At 35.7% G+C, this 21,983-nt stretch overlaps 1 protein-coding gene across 3 annotated transcripts in view; it reads right to left on the bottom strand.

Moving 5' to 3' along the window:
- Positions 1-21,983, bottom strand: part of CTNNA2 (catenin alpha 2) — a 473,612-nt gene that overhangs the window by 101,550 nt on the left and 350,079 nt on the right. For 2 of the 3 annotated variants that reach the window (XM_084518226.1, XM_084518227.1), the window contains one exon: positions 13,563-13,643. In XM_084518226.1, the coding sequence (XP_084374352.1) occupies positions 13,563-13,643 (81 nt within the window). Of the gene's footprint in view, positions 1-13,562; positions 13,644-19,917; positions 20,034-21,983 lie in introns of those variants that run through there. The other variant, XM_084518228.1, reaches the window with a different exon arrangement.

Below are 21,983 nucleotides of genomic sequence, written 5' to 3'. Positions count from 1 at the left end.
AACTTCAAGCAACCATTAAAAATATTAGCCTGAATATATCTAAGCCTCTTCTAATTCCTGTACTGAATAGTATTCTGCACTGTAATGAGTTTAGCACATGCCTTATACTTCATACTCTTTCAAATATCTTCAGCAGGTGTAAACAGAAAATCTTTCTAAGCACTTTCTAGGTAGGATTAGCAAACATACTATAATTTATAGGGTGGTTCTTTTTTTTTTTTTTCTTGTATAAGTTATTGAAGATTTAACATCAGTTATTACATAAAAAAATATAAACGTTTGAAACTATATTACTGTAAAAATGATGTCACTGACTTCTTTTCTTCCTTACCAATAACTGCTAATTAATGTCAAACTTGACTAAAATTTGAAAGACATCCAGAAAGATAACTAAAGTCTTAAATAATTCTTCCTGGAAAATGGCTCTATAGGAGTATGGATCAGAAATGTTTTTAGCACATTTTCTTCCGCTTTTGGGTTGTTAAGAGTGGAAAAAAAAAAAATAAAAAAAAATGGACTTAGACATAACAAGCTGGAAGCTGTTTACCGTAAAGGTCTGGTTAGCCACAAGTTTCCTTAAATCATGTTTCCTTAAACCTTAAATCAATCATTTAGTTAGATCAGGCAAGGTAATTTTGTAGTCCAGACTAGAAAGCTTTATCTAGACAAGGTGTCACCTGAACACCCAATCATATTGAAAACTGTTACGTTGTTAGGCATTATAAATACATGATAGAAGATGCATTTGGAGTTTGACAGCATCACTTGTCAACTCTATTTCAATAAAGAAAAAGCCTACTTTGAATATTCCCATTCAACCTCTTAGTAGTACACTAAAAACAAGCAGCAAAACAAAAGTTTTAAACATATCTATGTTTGCATGAGATATTCCTTTTACTTAAATTACAGTTAAAGCAACTGGTGCATTAAGAACAGCAATTCTTAATTCCCGTTAAAAGTTAATTCTGGAAAAGTATTTTTCTACTTCCAAAATGATTAAAGGTTACTCAGAATAGCTAACACATAATAGCTACATATAAAGAGTACTGAATGGAAAATTTAAAAAAAAAGGATGAAAGCATCAGAGAGACCTGCCAAGAGTTGGAAGCTGCTGTATTGTAGCTACAACCTATCACATTGTCACCTTGTACTCTCTTTGCCTCTAAATCCATTAATATTCACTTGCTAACTCTTCTTTTATGCTTATTTTGAAATATTTCAGACTGTCCTTTGGGTCCAGTTGTACAGCATCTAATGCAACGAGATCCCAAATCATTAATAGCTTTCATAGGTACCAATACATATATAGATACCAATATTACTCCAAACATACCACAGCATTGCCAAAAATGTGTATATTTATATAGGTACATACACATGTGCACACTAAAATGTCAAGTTTCAGAAAACACTGCAAACAGCATAATGCTGCGAAACCTAAGCTGCAATATGGCCAGATTTCTAATCACTCCACATATCTGTCCTTCACTAGTACAAATAAGGGCATCATATGTAGCCAATGGAAATGATGCCAGAAAGGCTTTGTCTCAAGTTCGCTTAATCACCTTCTGCAGATAGTTATCTCCCATCTCTTGCTGAGAAATTCTGCTCCTAAGTGGAATGCCTCAGTTTAGTATGTACATTAGACTTTTTGAAGTCCAGCATACTGAAATAGACTAAATTTTAGTATTTCCAAATGAACACACAATGGTTTTAAAAAATCCCATATGCTGTCTCATTCTCAGGAGGAAAAAAAAAAAAAAAAAAAAAAAAAAAAAAGTAAAATAAATCTATTTGCTGCAGTTCAATATGAGTGTCAATAAAAACTACAGTTAACTTCACTGTCTAAAAAACTACTTTAAATCTTAAATGAACATTAACATTTTTTCTGTTTACTCTTTATGGGATAATGTTTCAAAGGGTTGAGTTAAATGAAGAAGCAATTCAATTTTTAATCAAGGTTAATGTGCTATTATAGATCTGATTATAAGAATGTGCCCAATGAAACCCTAAGAAAAGTTTCAGGATGTTTAAACACACAGCTTATGTTCATTAGTATTAGAATCACACATTAGAAGTCAATAAAAAGGACGGTTCGAGCATCAGCTAAGCAGCAATTTGGGGCTTACCATTGTAAATATGCAGCAGAGTTGTATCTGAATCAAAATGAATATCCTATTTGTAATGGCAACTGTATATTGCTTTCTGCAGTTCATAGTCCCAGCACTTGAAAAAAAAAAATCCTGAATTCTGTCTGTCAGAGGTTTGATAAATAAAAAAATTAACAAATCCTATTTTCATACACTGTGTTATTCATAGATTTCAGCAGCAGCACATCCCTGAACCCTCCTGTAAACAGGCATTATCATTTCTTTAGCAGTTGGTTATCTGAGTTTTAGGACACCCTCGCATTGAAGTTGAAAGGTATACTTAATGCTTTTTATATACGCAAGAGACCACAAATTTTGCTATCCATCACCACAGACTATAAAGAATGACTTGACAAAATCATTTATTAGATGTGACAGGAGTATGAACACAAGACATTCATCCAATAGCTCAAATGGATACATGACAAGGTAATATTAATTGCACAAGACAAGACATTTAAAGGTATTAGCTAAGCATTACCAGTCTATTTGATCCAATTAGGGCTATTCATCAAAGTAAATAACTACTGGAAAACTAATCTTGTACGTTCTTTGGTATATTGCAACAAAGTCCAGCCAAAGCGATGGCTTATGTATCCAGAGATTTTATGGTTTCATACGACTGACATCAGCTCAGAAGGGAATGGGAGAAGTCTGTGACCTGAATTTAAATGGTCATAAAATATGCAGCTAAAAAGGTCAAGTTTTACTCTAAAAACAGCATGAGATCTTTTGCAAATGTGTACATTAACAAATGTCTTTGCAATTCCTTAATTTACCCTGTATTCCAATGTAAATATTATGACAAATACTATTACTCACAAGGCAATAGTTTATATTTTTTTCCCCTACTGAATTTTACTTTAGAGGTAGCTTCAAAATGTAGATGGTTTCTACTAGATGAAATTTGCTGTTAGAGAAAACAAATAAAGGTCTGCTTAATTATTTTTGTCATGGAGAAAACTTAATTAACATACAGCTAAAAGAATAATAAATTGGCCAGATGAGCACAAGAATATAAAAGGGAAACACCGAGACCTGCAAATACTTTAAAAAGTACGAACGTTGAAGGCAGCTTTTACGTCTTTCCAGTTCAGTCAATTTAGTCAGTTTATGGTGCACGGAGTCAGTTGCTGTTTTTGATAGCACCGTGTTCTACTGTTCTAAGCACTATTTAGGGCTGTTTTATCATTGTCAATTCACAGCTATAATTGAGCTCAAAGAGGTTAACCTGCCCACTGAAATGATGTTCTCCATGGCTATATAACAATTTTAGAACCAAAATGTCTCAGTGCTACTTACGGTCTGGTAGAGAATTAAATGTCTAATCCTGACACAGGAAGGTAATGTCACAGCAGGAGATTAATGACTCTAACAGATTGTTAAACTTTATAAAGACTGGCAGTATAAAGCTATCTGTAACAAAAGTTTACCAATGACCACCTTATTCACCATTTTCTGTTTAACGTGCATTACAGCCTGAATCCAGCTCTGAACAATTTGTAGCTGCAAAGCACTCCCATGCAGGTATTAATTAAATTGAAAGAGATGAAAATAAAACCTTCTCCAGTGTGTCTTCTCCAACATTTTGTGAAACTGAGAGCAGCAGAATGAGACAGTGGCCATTAGAAGCTGCTGCAATATAATGCTAAAAAGAAAGTCTCAGTCAAATCTGCACACTTCAGCCTATGAATACATGAACAAAAAATGGGAACTCTGGGGAGATGTGGATGCTAATAATGTTAATTTTGTCTTCATAGACTAAACAGCAAAATGATTAACAATTTAAAGCACATATCATGCATGGACACCTAAGTTACAGATTTCTGGAATATACTACATAAAATATTTTGAGATTTGAGTCTACAAAAAAAAAAAAAAGTTAAGAAGAAGAAATATAAAGTCTGTTTGTAATTCTCTATATGTTTTTCTTCTTTCTAAAGAGAAACTTTCATAGTCACAGAAAGACTGGGGATGAATTTACTAATGAAAAGCAACTTCAAATGACTAGCTTTCAGCAGAAATTTGAAAGAGCAAGACAGAAAAGAAAACATTTCTCCTAGTCATTGGTCATTACAAATGAATTCTCAGTATAGCACATGGCCAAAACAACAGAAGACCTCAATTACTTAAATACTTATTCCCCATTGATTTCACAGCTTTATTTATTATTTATTTATTATGTGTACACAAGTGAAGCATCAGTGAAGTCAAAATAATCCAGGGGAGTGAAATAGCTATTTAGTCACAAAAGGGAAGGAACTTGCCTACAGAATTTCTTTATTTAGTTAATCCTTGCCATGATAAGCATACATAGTAACTTCTCTCAGAAACAGTCAAATCTAACAAGCTTTAAAGGGTAAACAGTAAGTGTTATGTGTCACACTTGCATTCCCCTCTACCCCAGCTGAACAAACAGGCTGCCATAATAAACATTATATATCATTAGCTTCTCTAAGAACTAGAAATTTAGCTACAGTGAGAGCTTATGACTGCTGTCTTTGTTAGACGTGTCTACTGGAGCTGCATGTAATGGCTGAAAAAAGATTAAAAACTGACAGCATTCTGAAAAATAGATTTCCCATCATCCTTCCCAAGAGTCACTCAAATTCAAAAACTGATCCCACCTTATGGGCAGAGATGACATTTGATATTAGCAATTACCATCCATCCCTTTCAAAAAAAGCTCTTACTGCAGGGTATCCCAGCCTGTTTTTTTTTTTTTTTTTTGGTTTGTTTGTTTGCTTTTCCTGTGTGTGTGTGTTTTGTTTCGTTTTTGTTTGCTTGTTTCAGTTGTTTGTTTTTGTAATTTCCTTGTGGTAATTTTTACAAAGCAGAAACTGAAAACACAGCTTTTAGTATTTCTATTTGTATAGTAGCAAGCAACACTAAAGACACTTTAAAATGCTTAAGAAATGATGTTACTGAACAAAATGTCAATTAAGAAGCTACTGAAACACTGAAATCCCATTTGGAAATTAAATTCTACGTACTCCTTACCATTGCTCATAAATCCATTAAAAAGACAGAGTTTTAAAAGTCTTTGGAAAGGGACTACTTTTTTCACTCCATTTATACTGCTCCCTTCCTCCTGCTACTGCATTACTGATAATGGACATCAAAATTTGAAGCTATCTTTATGAACACAAGCTTCTCTGAGTTTTGTTAGCTAATGTGACTACAGGTCATTCTCTGGCTGACACCGCAAAACAGTTAAAGCTTTTATGTAAAACTATCATCAATACAATCTTCTCTGATTTTTTTTTTTATTTTATTTTGGGCGGCGGGGAGGAATGAAGAAACATTATACATTTCTGTTGAGTATCTCTCACTTTTATAAGTGTTTTTAAAACTCTTTTTAATGAGATACGCCGTACTTGTTTCTCTGTAGTGATTACAGGGGTAGGTAGCTTCTAAAGTTCCTGGACTGAGTACAAAGATCTCTTCAAGTATGTGAATTTTTAGGAAGACTCATTATTTGTGGAATAATAGATGAACTATGTGCAGTGATCTACACATACACAATATATTTTGTCACTGAATTTTGGCTCGTAATTCTTTATCAGCCACTTCGAAAGTCAACTCTTTGTACTGGCAACATCACTCAGCGGGGAAAAAAATAAATAAATCAGACCCTATTACAGAAAGCAAGAAAAGCTATAGGTGCCACATTCTTTGGATTTTGCCAGACAAAAATAATCCATCACAAGCATCACGTTGCAGATGAAAATTTTCTTCATTTGATGGAAATATTACACACTGTAGCCTTGCACAAAACTACCTGATATGGGTATAGTTTCCTGAAATATGGCACCATATGTGCATCAGTAAACATTATGTGTAGAGTAAATTAAACTCAGCCTTACAATTAGGCTGTAAGGAAATTACTGCAGACCTGAAAGAGTAAATCAGCAGTATTAAAACACTCTCCATTTCCTCTGAAGCACTTCAGAGCACCATAAAAACCTCAATGTCACAGTGATAAACATCTAGAAGAAGTAGATTTTGAGGGATGCATACATTAAATAAGTTCAAGTCAAAATCATGATTAAGTGATAGTTCATTGCCTCTATTTTTTCATATCAGATTTTTTTTTTCTTTTCTAAAATTCCTTTCTGAAAGTAAATACACCAGTGAGTCTATCAGATAGGAGCAGACAAACCGAGGATGCAGTATTTAACAGCATGCCAGGGGGCTTTCAGTCCAAGCTGGTGAAATTCAGAGGTTTTGACTATTTCCATTGCTTTTAGGATTGGCTGTAAATTCAGTGGAAGCTGAAAGAGTAAAGGACTTTATCAAATGGAGCATTACTATCTCTGCTGTACAACACAGCATTACACAAGATTGCTGTCTAATACCTTTGTACAAGCTGACAGGGAAACACAGTAAAAACGTACTGACACACACGCAATGCAGCGCACCCACATTAAATGAATGCAAGCACTAAACGTAGCACTGGCACAGAAATAAATCTGTATTAGCATTTGATAGACGGCTTTCAGAAAGACAGCTTCCAGATTTCCATAATCAAGAGCACTAAAGTCACTGCAGGTGAAAACATAACCTATTAAGCAACAAGGAAGAGGTGATGAGTTTCTAATGAGCAAGGGCTGATGCTGCAGGTGGCCTTAGGTTCAAAGACATTCAGACTGACTTATGGCTGGCTCACCTTAAAAAAATGCCAACATTTTGTCAAGGAGCATTTTCATGCGACAGAATGAGGCAATATCACCAATCACGCTCCACATTCCCTTGGGAACAACCCATACCTCATCTTTGGTAATACAGCACAAACTTAGCAAGACTCCTGTGGATCGTCTATTTAAGCATGACCTTGCTTCAACTTTGTCTTCACAAAATAAATCTTTAGTAAATATTCATGCGAGACTAAATTTGAAGTTACAACCCTCTTGGATATTCTGCTGCTACTTCACACTTGCATGACGTTTTGCATCTTCAAAACTCTGTATAAACTCTCTTAAAAAATTCTCACTGTGCTACATGAGCTAGGTAAGGTCCATGACCCCTCTCTCTCTGTTTTTAACTCTCCTTAAATTATATGAATTAATAGAGCCACCTTCAGGATTTATAACCTTAAACGGTGCCCTCTTGTCTGCAACAAAGGACACACAAAACCTACTTTTATGGTAATGAGAGAACTCGCCTCTCCAGCCCTCCCAGACACGAGCCTATTGCTGCAGTGTTGACTGTCTCTACAGCGTAGAAGTCAAAGGATTACCTATACAACCTACCTTTAAGCTCCTGTCTTTGGGGTATGTAAGTTAGGAAGCAGTTTTCTCATGACTCCCTATATATGAAGAAAACTGAGCTTTTCCAAAGTACATCCTTAAACCCCCCCAAACCTCTCTCTGAAGGTGAATTCTCCCAGTTGATTGTATTATCACCCAGTTCCCAAACTTGACACCAGCTGCTATGAACCCTCAGGGGTTTCAGGTTGCTTTTATTTTTTTTTTCCTCCCAATTCGAATTTTTATTTATTTGGGTGTGCTGCTTAGCTCCTGAAACGAACTGAAAGGAATTGGTTATCTAATAAATTTGATTAGGACTGGGTTCACTGTGTTCTTCTGAAGCTCCTAGTTTCATTTTGCTTCCTAAGCACTCACACTTCCCTTGGGTTTTATCTTAATGTATAGATGCTGTCTGCCTTTAAAGCTGATACAATAGAATATCTAAATTGAGGCAGCTTCATCTGCAGAAGCATCTTTACTTTTCCGTGTTTCAGATTATTCTTCTGAAGACTGGACAGTAACTCTTGCTTGTCTTCATTTGGAAGGGGGAGAGGACAGATAAATAATTTAAATCAGTAAAACGTGATTCAGGACAGCAAGATTTCATTTTTAGGTGCAGCTGGCCCTCCCTACAGCACTTCACAAGTCATCAACTTTGTATCTGAGATGGCAGCTTGTCAGTAAAATGATCGTGATACAATTTCCACTTTTGGAGGGGGTCCTGTGTTTTCTTCATAGTTTTTACATACTGTAAAGAAGCAATCTATGCACATACTTGAAGATAAACAGAGTTTAAGTCCTCAGACTGAAAACATTATATAAGTGTCTATTCACGACATACTTTCCATTGTATGGGTTAGACGTGATAAAACCTGTTCCAACAGAACACAGTTTTTCAGTTTTAGGTGTCCCTTTAGTCTAATTGCATGAGCTAATACTCATGTTTTTTTTTATTCTGAAAACCCCTCTGGAGTCTACATCAATTTTTGGCAGGTTCCAAAGTACTAAACAATTTTATTTTTTTAACCACAAATAGCATTCATAAACAGCAGTGATACAACTGAATTTAAGTGGAAAAGACCAAAATAAAGAGCAAATGGAGATAGGCTGCCTCTCAAGAGCTAGAAAAAAATATATATGACAAATACTGCTAAGCACATTATGAAGCCTATTATCTAATTCAAATTGTTGTAATTCATACTGAAGAAAGTACACAAAACTGTGAGTACTTTCAGAAACCTATGAAGTAAATAAACGTTGACTATGATCAAGAAGTTCTCTTCAAGACCTTTTACCAAATTTGCATGAATAAATTACAGGAGGTATTTTCCTCATCTACCTTTACTCTTTTAAAAGTTTGACTTTCAGCTGAGTATAGCTACTGAAACAATACTGTCTAGGACTAAGAGTTAAGGAGTATATTAACTGTAGTTATGCAGTTGAAGGGAAGTGAGCTGGAGAATATGGCTGATAACTAATGAATACCATGTCTGTAGTCCACCAAGTATCTTACAAAGGTGTACATAAGGGCACAGTGTAGCCCAATTAATGTAAATGACCAATCACGTAGTGAAATTTGTAATGTGAAGTCGGTAGCTGGCTGGCCAGTGTACCAACACAGATGCCAGCTGGTCAGCCACCCCACAGGTACCAGCTGGCCTCTCGGCACAGCGGGTGCCAGGATCAGCATCAGTTCTTCCCGCATTTTACCTGCCAGCCCAGAGTAACAACGGAGCTACTGTACAAGAGGTAGCAGCAGAGAGGGGACGGATGGATATGAGAAGATAAAAAAAAAAAATTATGAAAATCAGAGATCATAAGGGAAGACCTGAGATTCTATTTTTAAGAAGACCAATACTGACAACACAATTGTACAGAAAACAAGTCTTCATTAATTCAATTTTTCTCAATTATTTTTTTTCAGTCCTGTGTCTACAAAATATGTATTCCTCAGAGGCTTGCAGGATGTTGTCTGGAAAAGACAATCTGAGAAGAAGAATTTTTTGCTAAAAAGAAACGCTAAATTGGAATGTTTTGCTTCAGAGAGCAGTGTGAAGAACAGCAGCAGTAAGCTATGTGCTGGTGAGACTTGTCTGCTTCCAAGAATTCATACAACCATGAAAACAAGCATGGGTATTTCAAGAAATAACGAAAGTTTTCCATACATAAAATCACCATTCTAGCTACTATCTGTATGCAACTACTAATAAAAATTTTGATATTACTCATTTTTTTGTTTGTTTGTTTGTTTTTGTGGTGCTGTGGGGTACTATAGCCCAACAGGAACAGGATTGCTCCCAAGGATGCATACCTTATGTCATTTATCAGATGTTAAAATCTACCTTTTGATACTGCACACATAGGTATTAAACAATAGCATTAACTTATTTTACATAACTGCTACATTAAAACAAAAGTACAGCACATCAGTCTAAACATTCAAAGTACCAAATGTATTCATCAAAATGTAGTCATTTCTGAACTTTCCACTTCACAATTCTTATATATATATTTTATTATAAATGTTTGCTGCCTAAAACTGCAACAGGAACCAGAAGTCCTACTTTAATACTAATTTTTAACTTGTTCTACTTTGGAATGAAACCTGGAAATTTCAAAATGCTAAATGATAAAAAGAAAAAAAAAGAAAACAAAAACTTTCTTGAATTTTTTAAAATTTTGTTTTCAATTTTAGTTTTCAATATTTTTTTATATGTTCAAATTTGTAATGAAAAGCTAAAGCAATCTACTACCTTCCAAAATGAAAATTTGGAACTATTGGAAAAAAAACAGATGTGGCTTTTCAATAGTCTTTTCAAGTCATAAAATCATGTGAGCTTTAAAGAAAGATAAAATTTTCTATTGAGCATTTACTTCATAAAGTATTTGTAACTACCTTTAGTAATAATATAAAACTAAAGATGCCGGAAGTTGATGAATTGCCCTTAACAGGTACATGAGAGCAATGTTTCCAGTTAAGCTGAGAATTGCTGGTAAAAAAACCTTCCTTTCTCTCTACAATTCCCTCCTCTTGGAGGCAGATGAAGTATTAGTCTGGCTTGAATGGACAAAAATGAGGAATTATTTGATTTCAATCTACTGTATAGATATAGATACTGTAGACAGGCCGCACTGCTAGAATTAATAGCAGTACAGATATCTGCTCTTTAAGAGAAAACTAATGGTTTTGGTTATTATACCTTGTGGGGAAACTGACTGGCTAACACAGATTGAACAAGCTCAGCTGATGAACTGGAACAGGGCATGTAGAAAGAGATGACAGCAGCAGGGCAGGAGACAGTGGCACTAACAGGTGGGACACCAGTGGTGGTGACAGCAGAACAGCTGGTGCCTTGCTCATACATCTCCAGATGATCTATAGACCATGTTGGTCCTCGCTGTGCATCCGGTTTGTGTCTTAGCCAAATTCTTTGGTGTGTCCTTCCTGCTTATCTCTGCTTCAATGTCACCGCAGAGCTGCAGTGCTTGAAAAAGTGTGAGCATGCTGCTTTATGATTAACTGTAGTATTTAAGGGGTTAGTATTAATATTAGTATGGGGTCAGTATTTTTTTTTCCATAAGGGGATAAGATAAACACACAAAATAACTGGCATTGACAAGTACCCTGCTGCTGTCACCAGTCTAGCTTGCTGTACCACAAAATGCAGGATGTTTTTGTTCAACTTTTAGGTTTTGCATTAGTGTTTTTTTTTTAACAACAGACTAGCGTACGAGCGAGGAAAAAGAAAAAAAAAAAGATCTAAAATCCTGCCAACTGGCACAACTTGTTATCATACACAGAACTCTGTGCTTTTTCCAAATTGTTCAAAATAAAGCAAGCAATGGCAGCAGTAACCTATGGACTGGTGAGACTTGTCTGCTTCCAAGAACTTGTTCAGTCTGACTTAGGTTGATGTTCTTACTGGCAGTTTGTATTAAGACATATAATTAGATCTCCATAATACTTTTCCATTGTCCAGGCAAGTTTAAATGATGAGATAAAGTTGTAATTCCATCAGAATGGGAAATATTGATATGTCTGTAAATTGTGAGATGGAATTTTAGTGCCATGTGTCCCAATCACAATAATTTCATATAGCTGCATTTTACGTAGATAATGAAATAAAATCTCAGAAATAAAGAGCTAAGTAACATGGGGAGTGAAAGAAAAAACAGTCTTGGATAGTTGACTACTGAAGACTAGCAAGGGAACCTGACTACCAAATTAGGTATATATATACCTTCATCACTGCCAAAACATATTTTGTAGATTGTCCAATTTTATGGTGGTCAGCTTCATAAATCTGATCAACAAGTCTGGTTTAAAATGTATTCATTAAAAACAAAAGACTTTCTGATATTTGAGGTTGGTTGTTTCTTCCATGATTAAGCCCAAAATTGAAAGACTGAAAGAGTGTAACACTGCAATCTCAGCTGTGGTTCATTTCTTCTTAATCTTTGATCCTTTCTCCCCTAAGTCCTCAGTGACAGACACATATTGTGAAATTTAGCAGGGGATGTATAGGCAGGTCTGGGTAGACATATGAACATTTCATCCTCTTGATTATGCGTAAGATGAAGCAGAATCTAGGTTTTGATTCTAAAGTACACTGATTCATAGTCTGAATATACATTGTTGAAAGCAGAGACTTTGTCTTCCTGTATGCTTAAGTAACACCTAGTGCAGTTAGGATCTGATCTTTACTAGCAACTGTCACAATTTAATAAACATTATACCTATGTGATTAACAGTCATAAATACCAGAAACTATATTAAAAGCTTCATATCTATGCAGGAATCTATTTATGTATGTGCTTCACTTTACCCACATACAGAGTTTCAACTTTTTTGTGATTGAATTCAACACCCATGGGGCTGAATATACACGAGAAACAGAGAGTTTATTGAGAAAGGTGCCATTTTTTAATCACGTTTCAGAGTAAATTTGGCTTTAGGGATGAGTAATTCAGGCAACTGCTGAGAACCTCACACAGAACAGTAACTCATGTGTTAGTCTGCTACTTCCTTTAAGCAATAAGAACAGAGGTGGGAGGCAACACATGGTACAAACTCCACTGCAGAACCTAGGATCCTACAAATTTGGAGGTCAGAACAGCGGAGATCTTTCTTCTGTCATTAGTTGAACAACAGATGTGATTCTAGGCTTTATAGAGGGGAGTAGATGATTCATATTGCCTGTAAGTCCATTGCAAAATTTATATTATTTAGAGAAATAAGCTCTGAGAATATTATCCTCAAAACACATTTTCTGATACATCAGGAAGAGTTGAAAAAAAGAAGAGCATTGTTTTTAAAATGTGTCTTTCCAAAACTATCAAGTTGCAAATAGGTATCTGAAAGTGCATTTAAGTCCTTACTTGTCTTGCAGATTTATAGATGTTAGATCATTTCCATAGGGTCAAGGTTTGATTGGTCAGGTAGTGATTTTTTAACAGAAAATGCAGAATTGGGATCTTCTCAAAAGTAGAAAAAAGTGGTAAAAAGATGCAGTATTTCCAATTTTCCAATTTGAAAATGTAAACAAAAACTCAGAGTATTTATTTTATTTCTTTTCCAGTCTCCCTTCTTTTCCATCTCAAGACTTGTCTGAAGACAAATCTTCCAGTCTTATTACCAGCCACAAAGCTAAAAGTAATATAAGAAAATGTAAACTATGCATAACAGTTATGTATCAGCCTTCTCCAGGATTTATGAAGATCCTTCTTCATAGGATCTTCATTTAATGTGGTAACTTCAAAGTTTTTGAAAATATTTTGTTCTTACAAGCATTTTCATATTCCGCTAATTATTCTTGTTATTTCATTGAGAGTATTCATATAAATACAAATAAGTACATATGCCACTGTTTTTATGACTGGGGATTCTGGGCTGCAAAGGCAGTGAAGGTCTGGCCAATCTGCCTATCCTCCCACATATTAAGACCATTGGGTGTTAAATTTGGAATACGTTCCAGCCTCCTTTTTTTTTTTTTTTTTAGCTAAGGAAATACTAGTACTCTGTTTAATGTCAAGTGCAATGTAGCGACATATCTAAATAAGGCCACAAATTCTTTACGCTTCTCCAAGTGGCAAAATCAGCCTGAAGTTGAAAAGCAATGAATTCCTTGGAAATTCAAGAAGCATTATGAAAAGCATAAATTACCTGTCTTCGAAGGTCTCGTGTTTTCTTTGTCATCTTGTCAATAGCAATGTTGAGTGGGTCCCCCTTCTCCTTCCGTCCAGTCTGTTAAAAATGAGATATTGGAGTTAAAGAAAAGCAGTCCACAAATATATTTTTTTTCTTTAAACAGTTCAAGTTTGTCAAAGGAAATCTCTGCATCTCTTTTTGTTTGCTTCCATCAAGTTGTTATTTCCAATGCAATATTTTAAATGTTTATGCGTGTGTGTGTGTAGGGGGGAGCATGGCAGATTATTTTAAAACAAACCTAAAATGATAAGAAGAAAGATTAAGGTGACTCACTGGAGAGTTCAGAACTTTTCCAACAATAAATTATGTGCATATATTATAGCCCATGCTCCAAAAATCTGGCAAGACCTTTCACTATAAAGCGAATATTAAGAGCTTCTAATCTCTATCCTACCAGGCACTGGGAATGTTAAACATGATAATAAGCAGCAACACAGCTTGAGGACAGAAGGAAAATGGTCCTTACGCCTGTAACAGGAATCATATTGGCAGACATTAGGTGCAGTATAAAGAAGACTTCCACTTAAAACAGTTTCCTGCAGGAAGTCTCAAAGCAAAAATCCTCACAAAGATTAAAAAGGGGGAGAGGGAGAGTGGGAGGGGGAAGCTTTCTGTGGCTCATAACCACTGAAAAAAAGAACACATTCTTTTAGGTTCCATGGTACAAAAAGCATTAAGTGACTTTGTCAGCTGCATTACCTTTCTTTTAAGAGAAGACTGCCTCTCTAAAGATTTGTCACATCCCTTACCACATTGAACTCTGTTTGATAGCTTTTCATCAAGAATCAAAATGATCTTCCATTCTTTCTGGCTGGACTCTTTCATTCCCAATGGTGTTTTCAAATGCTCCTATTTAGAATTGTTCCTTGCATATGATTAAGAGCGATTTTCTATTTCCAACCGAGCCTAATAGCATATGTTTCTGGGACCTATTGAGAAGTCACTTTTGGGGTGGGATGGGGATTAAACATACCCTTTCAATAATGATCTCTCAAATGTAAAGCTCTGTGTTATCAGCTCTCCATGGCCACACTGGCAAATGGCCTGGGCTCCAGTCTTCTGCTTTAAGCATTCATTTGAGGGAACGCCTGCTTTCTATTATTGTCTGTAATTCTAATTATGATATGGGGCCAATGCCTTTACGATCATTTAGAAATCTGTAAAACCTGTCTCCTTGTTTCATTTAGAAATTCAAACATAACATTATCAAAAACCACCAGAATTTAATACAAAATATATATTTACCTCGTAGGTTTCTAAAACGAACCCATTACAAATTCTGGAGCTAATTCCACAAACAGTAGAAAACAGACAGGGAGAGCATTTGTTATCATACAAGAGGAGGCAGCCGTGTAACCTGCTGATATTTTTATCTCACTTTCCTTTGAGTTCTGCTGGTCCCCGGCTAAAGAACTATGGCTCCATAGCCTAAGTCATCATGGAACATGCTTTTAATTTCAGATGTCCTGAATTCAACCCCAAGTATTTTGTCCAAGATGACAACTGTTAGAAGTGCTCGCAATGTATAGTTTTTAAAGCTGAATTTCACAATAAAAATGAAGCACGTGTGGGCAGATAAATTTGGTGTAGGAAGCCTCTCCTAACTTCTGCAATGGCACAACAGGGACTGTGAGATAAGCTGGTCTCAGCCAGGTTGCTGGTCTACAAGACTACAAAGATACATTCAAGAAAATTGTCAATTACTCCAGCTGTGTGCTATCTACTAGCTGCACCAAGTGTCCTTGGTGATATCACTGTTTCGGGATGCATTATTTTCCTACTCAAATAATTAAATTTCTTATATATCATTTAAATTCTTCTATTCCTTCTCATTGTTTAAGATTTGTACCATTGACTTTGAAGGTTATGTAGCCACACAAACTGCATTTATATATTTATAAATATTATTTTTTTTTTCTGTGTTAAAGATATCCTTTTTATTTTTCTTCTTCTTTTAAGAAATCCAAGAATAATATGAAAACTGGTACAAACTGCAGTGAGTATTAATGCAATGAGAATACTGAAAAAGCAAACACCACACCATTTAAGGCTACATTGGGATGGTATTTTACAGCTCTCAAACAAGTTAGCAGTTCTTCTTCAGTGATTCTTGTGCAGGACAGATGTATCCTGCATTCACCACTGACATGTGAAATCAAGCACTTCATGCTTGGCACTAATTTAAGGGGTCATGAAACTGTCCTGAAAAGGAGCTTAGGACTTCTTGCAGGATAGTCAGCTAAGGGACATGGAATAAATTAGGTACCTGATAAACTGCACAGTTTAGGAGTAAGGGCACCTGACATTCCCTAAACGGTCACTGGAGGAAAGCAGAATTTTTCTGATTGACCTAAAAGTTTGGGATTTATGCTCCTAACTTGGGTATTTTGTATTGCTCTTTCTACCAATTCACATGGACTAACCCATGAGGGTAGGCCCATGGTAGTCTACACCTAACACCTCTCCTGAACCTCTTTTTGAAATTTTCTTGTAACTTTTTAGTGTAGTTTTAAATTAAATAAACAGTGGCCCTTAAGGTACATCCTATTGAGATACACAAGACAACAGGGAGCCCTTCTGTGACCCTTAGGCCACACAATGCAAACTGGCAATATCCATCTGGCCAGCCCCTTCTCCCTTCAAAACAGAGAAAAGCCTCATCTATATTGCTCACTGAAAATGTCCTTGCTCTGTGCAATTGTCCGAATCATGCCTACATGCTGTCTGAAATGCTAAATGGCATGAACCAAGCTGTGCTGGAAAACAGGCCACCAAACCATGTGGACAGAGATCCAGTTTAGCTCTCTCCATGGCAATATTTTACTAACACATAAGAGGCCAGTTTTTCCATATCCAGGAATTTTAAGTGTTCTTCACCTGTTACTTATGAAATGGCTGCTGCCTTTAAATTTGGGTAGAAAAGCCCTTCTTCACAGTACAATTTCAAAGGAGGAGAAATTTGTTTAGTAAATCACATTATTGTAAAATAAATAGCATGGCATGTGATGTTACATAGCTTCAGGCGGGTCTGTCAAACACCATCTGCTCTGTGCTGAAAATGTAAGTTTATTAAAGTTTATTTATCAAAGTCCTTAAATACTGTTATATTAATGTTGCTCTCTGATAAATTTTTGGCCTCCATTCCTAGAAGGGATAGAAAGGAACTGAGCAGTTTCCTGTGTTTCTGAAAAACAAAAAAACAAAACAACAAAAAACAAACAAACAAAAAAAAAAAAAAAAAAAAAAAAAAACATAAAGCTTGGTACTGAGCCTTATAGCATTTCTCTGTTAAACTTTCTGCAAAGGGAAGAAAGGTACTTTGGAAATGGGATAAAAAGGATGTAAAAACTGCTCTTGGCATTGGGTTAAAAGGAGAATGAAAAGAAATGCCTAGAATCCTTGGAATGCCAAAACACTAGTATTTAGAGTTCCTGTGGACAGAATTACATCTACTCATGATTAAATAATAACTTTGTTATAGGAGCATATATTAATAAAAGTCCCTGATACCTAGTGACCACTAGCAGCATTTGGGTGCTGTTTCTACTTGAGAGGTTTTCAAATGATTCTTTCGATCCATGTCACTCTCATCCTTACAGCTTTTCCCTGCCTGCTTGATTCGTGTCCAATTTCTCAAGAGAAGCTGACTTCCATGGGCTTCTGACCAGGGGCTGTGCCATTACAGTTCTCCCACAGTCCCTTTCCCAGATCAGGCAATACAAGATCCAGCCTCCTGAATATATTTTTCAAGCATTCTTAAGCTAGCCTTAAGATGCAGAATAACTTTTCTCCATTTTCAACATTTCCAACATCTCCAACTTTCGCCAGTACCTGGAGAAATCTAGTTACTGTTATTTTGCTTTAGTAAATGCCTACAGTCACAACCACTGTCAAGTATATTTCTTGAACAATAAACCAAATATAAATTCATTATATTCCTTATATTAAACAAAGATTAAAAAGCCCTACAGTTAAAACTTCATAGTATTAAGGCAAGTTCTTATTTAGATAGGGAACTCCAACTCCATTAAGTTAGAAAGGGAAATAACAAAATAATAATAATAATATAAAAAAAAAAAACAACACCTTAATTAGAAAAGAATTTCCAGCATCTGCTAGAAAGATCTCTCTTAGGATATAGCACAGTTTTTCTTTCGAAAAAGCCCTTATTACCTCCCTCATTTTCTTCTTTCCATAAGCTTTTCACAGTTTATACTGTTGGAATAAAATAATAATCTCCCCAAATATTTTCACAACTATTAAGGCCATTTATTTCCCAAGACTTGCTCATTACAGAACTGTTTTGATCAGCATGAGGTACTTAAATGGATGCTGTTTTCCAGACCTACAGAGTATCACAGAATCAAGACACAGACAGTGAGGCCAACCAGCCTAGAGCCATAGTGCATTTTGGATGACATGCACACAACCTTGGAAGAGGATGTTTTAGACTGGAACTGTGTTGGCAGCTTTGACTAATTCCAAGTAACACTGAAAGGGAAATTATAAAGCTGTCATTTCAGCACATGAACCAGATAAGATTGCTGCTACCATTACTATTATAAAGAAGGCATAAATATTATGGTAATAAATATGTCTACATGCACACAAAGTCTGCATCATCACACATGATGCATGCAGTCATGTGAGATGCAAACCCGTTACTTTGAGCACATTAAGAATTTTGTTTTTACAATCAATGACAGATGAACATGGCTGGCAATAGTAACCTATTAAAGATGGGGATGAAGTACTACCAAATACACAAAAACTGCAGCAATTGCAAGCCTACAATGTAATACCACAGATACAAAAAAACAATGTGCATGACTATCACAGATAAAAAACAAAAACAATGTGCATAGCTACCAAATAAGAAACATTAGAGAGAGCTACCAAAAAAAATTATTCCTTTAAAGTGCGTAATCTAGAAGCTCAGTGCTTCTATTTATCACAAATATTATTAATAATAAAAGCCTAAAATGGTGTAAGAAATTTTAGGACTACTGTTTTCACACATTCCCTTGTCATCTCTGCTGCTTTAGATGTAAGCCCAAACACCTGGGAGAACTCAGTCTCCTAACATATTGCACGTTGCATATCCAAGACACCCTCAATGCCATTTATTGAGCAATTTAGCCTCTAGGAGACAGCTGGAGAGATTATCTATTGATCCAAAAGCTACCAAACCTTGATATACTCTTATATTTTCATCATCCCCTAGGTAGATGGTTCCATTATTTACAGTTTATTCAGAACTTCAATATCACAATGTTTTATTAAGGTGTAAACTGCTGCTCAAAAATATATCTGTCCTAATATTTTATTTTAAATGTTGAACAACATCACTCTTTAAAAACTATGCTCATGTTCAATAGCCCTTTTAAAAGTGATGAAGAGAAGCTTACTACTAAGAGGAAAAACATTTTGAACATCAGACGTAAGCTGCTTCAGTGCTTTTAAGCAGAAAGCTGGGTTTAAACATACCAATACATAGTCTCCTTCTGACAGGTTAAAAAGACTAATTTCAGGTCAGGAAAAGGCTAACCCATATATCCTAGTAGAATTGAGTAGAGGCTAAATTTCACTGGAAGCTGAAAACCTTAGCTATTAGCTAGGGAGATGGGTCAGGAAAACATATTTTAGAAAAGTTGTGTGGTCCCCCTGTGGATGAGCTGAACAAGACATCTTAGAATACACATATATATATATATTTCAAATTGGTAAGGTGAGTAAAGCTCTTAGAAACATGGTGTGAATGTCAATTACTGTTCTGCTCAGCTCAGTAATTTCATCCATTCTTTATGTTTATACCTGTAAACGATGTTTTTTCTTTTTAGCATTTATTCTAAGTAACCAGATTGTACCTTCTGCAATCATCTGCTTTCTATATTCATTTTTTTCCTAAAGAATCAACTCACATGGAATGATTTTGTTTGTTTCCTTTTCCTCTTAATCATTTTTTTTTTTTTCCCTTTAGGAAAAAAAGGAGAATTCTGCATAAATGAGGGCAGGAAAGGTTGCTTAGAAATCCTTCAACTCAGGTCTTTTGACTATTGTTTATGCAGCAGCAGTTGCAAAGGAGAAAGGTTTGGACACCACAGAGAAAGGACAAGACAAAAAGATCCCGGTATGTATATTATCTTGCCAGTCTGCAATAAAAAACTGAATTACACTCTTTCTTCAGGGCACTTCCATGGTACTACTCAGTTTTAGAATGTCATTCATTAAATAACCTGCTCATAAATGTAAGTTACGGACAAGAAGTTCTTCCTAAATGAAACAATTGCTTTCAGCAGTTTTTAATTACCTTGTAAAATTGTGACTAGATCACAGTGAGTGTAATTGGTTCCAGCGTTGCATAAATAATCACAACTATGCAGAAAACTGAGCAAGCTGCATCCTTGCAATCCCAGGCAGTGAATAAAGGCAACAGAACATAAATGAACCATGAGCTGGGTACCAGCGTGGTATCTCAGGTGCACAAATCTTGTCTTTGGCCCGGACCCAAACAAGTTTTATCTAGATTTGCACACAGTTAGAACTAAGCATGTAACAAACTAAAGAAATAATGAGAACTGACTATGGAAAAGGGTGAAGAAGACTCTATGGTTTATCCACATTTTAATGCAGTCCACATCACCATAACAGCCAAATGCCCTTGAGGTTGGAGCTGGTGAATTAAGTGGTGTGGTTAATATCAGCTGTGTGTGGTTTGCTCTTTCATCCTCTCACAAGAGGGAGAACTTGTGTTCTTTTAATTTGTTTGCTTTGTGGCTATTGCTTTTTTGTTTGTTTGTTTTGTACCATTCTCCGTTGTAACTATTTCTTGTTTCACAGCAATAGCCAAGGATTTTCAGGAAGATTATCAATGACAGCAGTTTGATTTAAAAGACCAGTTAGGATTAGGGCTTGATCATACTAGTTTTCAAATAACAGCTGTTATCATTAATCAATAGTTACCCATAACCATATACTGGAAATTAGGCTTCCTTAAAAAAAGAACTGCTAAAAGAATTTATATTTATAATGATAGTAGAGTTTGCCTAAAATGCAACCTTTGCCATTCTTAAGAGTGAAGACAGCAAGGCTTCTTTTTAATTTTCAGATGTACGTTGAATATTTTTATATTTCTGTGCATATCTGAACTAGCTTCCAAGATCACTGTGGCACTTTTCTTCTAGTTACTAGCCAGAAGAGGATTTTACAGCATATGGTGGTATCCAATAAAAGCAGAAAAGGCAACCAGTGGGATATTCCTAAATTATAAGAAAACATTATTGTTTTTTGGGGGGTAGGGTGGAAAAAAAAAAAAAAAAAAAAGCCATAGAAGTTAAACAGGAATCTGGAGCTCTAAGTCCAAAACAGAAGTAACCAAAACCTTCCCTGTATCTTGCCCAGTTGAACTAAAAGTGCTCTAAGGGGCTACAGCATCACCTGCCCCATGTTTCAGTGCTTTGTCGCACAGCTGCACCCACAGACACTAACCCTCTTCCCCCAATAGTCCAGCCAAAGATGGCAGGCATATAAACAGGAACTGGTTCCTTTCAAAGAGTACCTGTGGCTGATTTCTCCAGAAAATGTGAAATTAGAAAATCTGGTCCAGGTTTTTGTCCTAATGTCCCGGAGAACTTCCCCTCATTCCTTCCTGTTTGGAAGGGAGTTGACTTTATAACATTATGCATCAGAATACTGATTTGCAGCACATTTCTTTTAGTTAAAGAGCATCTTTTCCTTCGCAGCGCTTACTCAGAGGACCCAAAGAGGAAAACATCAGGTTTGTCATAGAATAAACTGCATATTTCCATTCAGAAGATGTCTGTACACAAATTGATGCTGTTGCAGATAAATGTGTTTAAAAAAATAGAATTTCTGAGGACAGAAATTTCATTGGTGTAAACTGTTATAAAACCATCAGCTCCAATGAAGTCACACTAATTTACACCAGCTGAGAATCTCCCTAGCCGTCAGTTAAATGAAATCTTGCAGATGCTTCCATTTAGAAGGTCAGAACTGTTTACTCCAGAATTCCAAATTATTCTAATTTCTTCACAGACATCCACTTGCAAAGGGTCCACTATAAACTCCTCATTTAACTACCAACTGCTTTCCAGCTGTAAATTGCAATCTGCTTTTAAATCACTTCTGGATATCTTCTCTTAATCTAAAATAAGTGGAGGAGAAGGAGGTAGTACATATTTTTTCTTTCCCTTCAGATATGGAAGTTCATAGTGAAGAAGTATGTAAATAAAAAGTGACAAAATTTACCAACTTTACAAGCTCTGAGAAAAGTCTGTTATTATAAGCATCCCTGTTAACGTTACTAAGTCATTAAAAAAAACACACCACCACAACATCAAAAAAAATAAATAAATA

Source organism: Aythya ferina, assembly GCF_964211825.1.
Source record: "Aythya ferina genome assembly, chromosome: 4".
NCBI lineage: Eukaryota > Metazoa > Chordata > Aves > Anseriformes > Anatidae > Aythya > Aythya ferina.
Note: the sequence above shows the minus strand (reverse complement) of the source record. Positions and strands in the feature narration are given on the sequence as shown.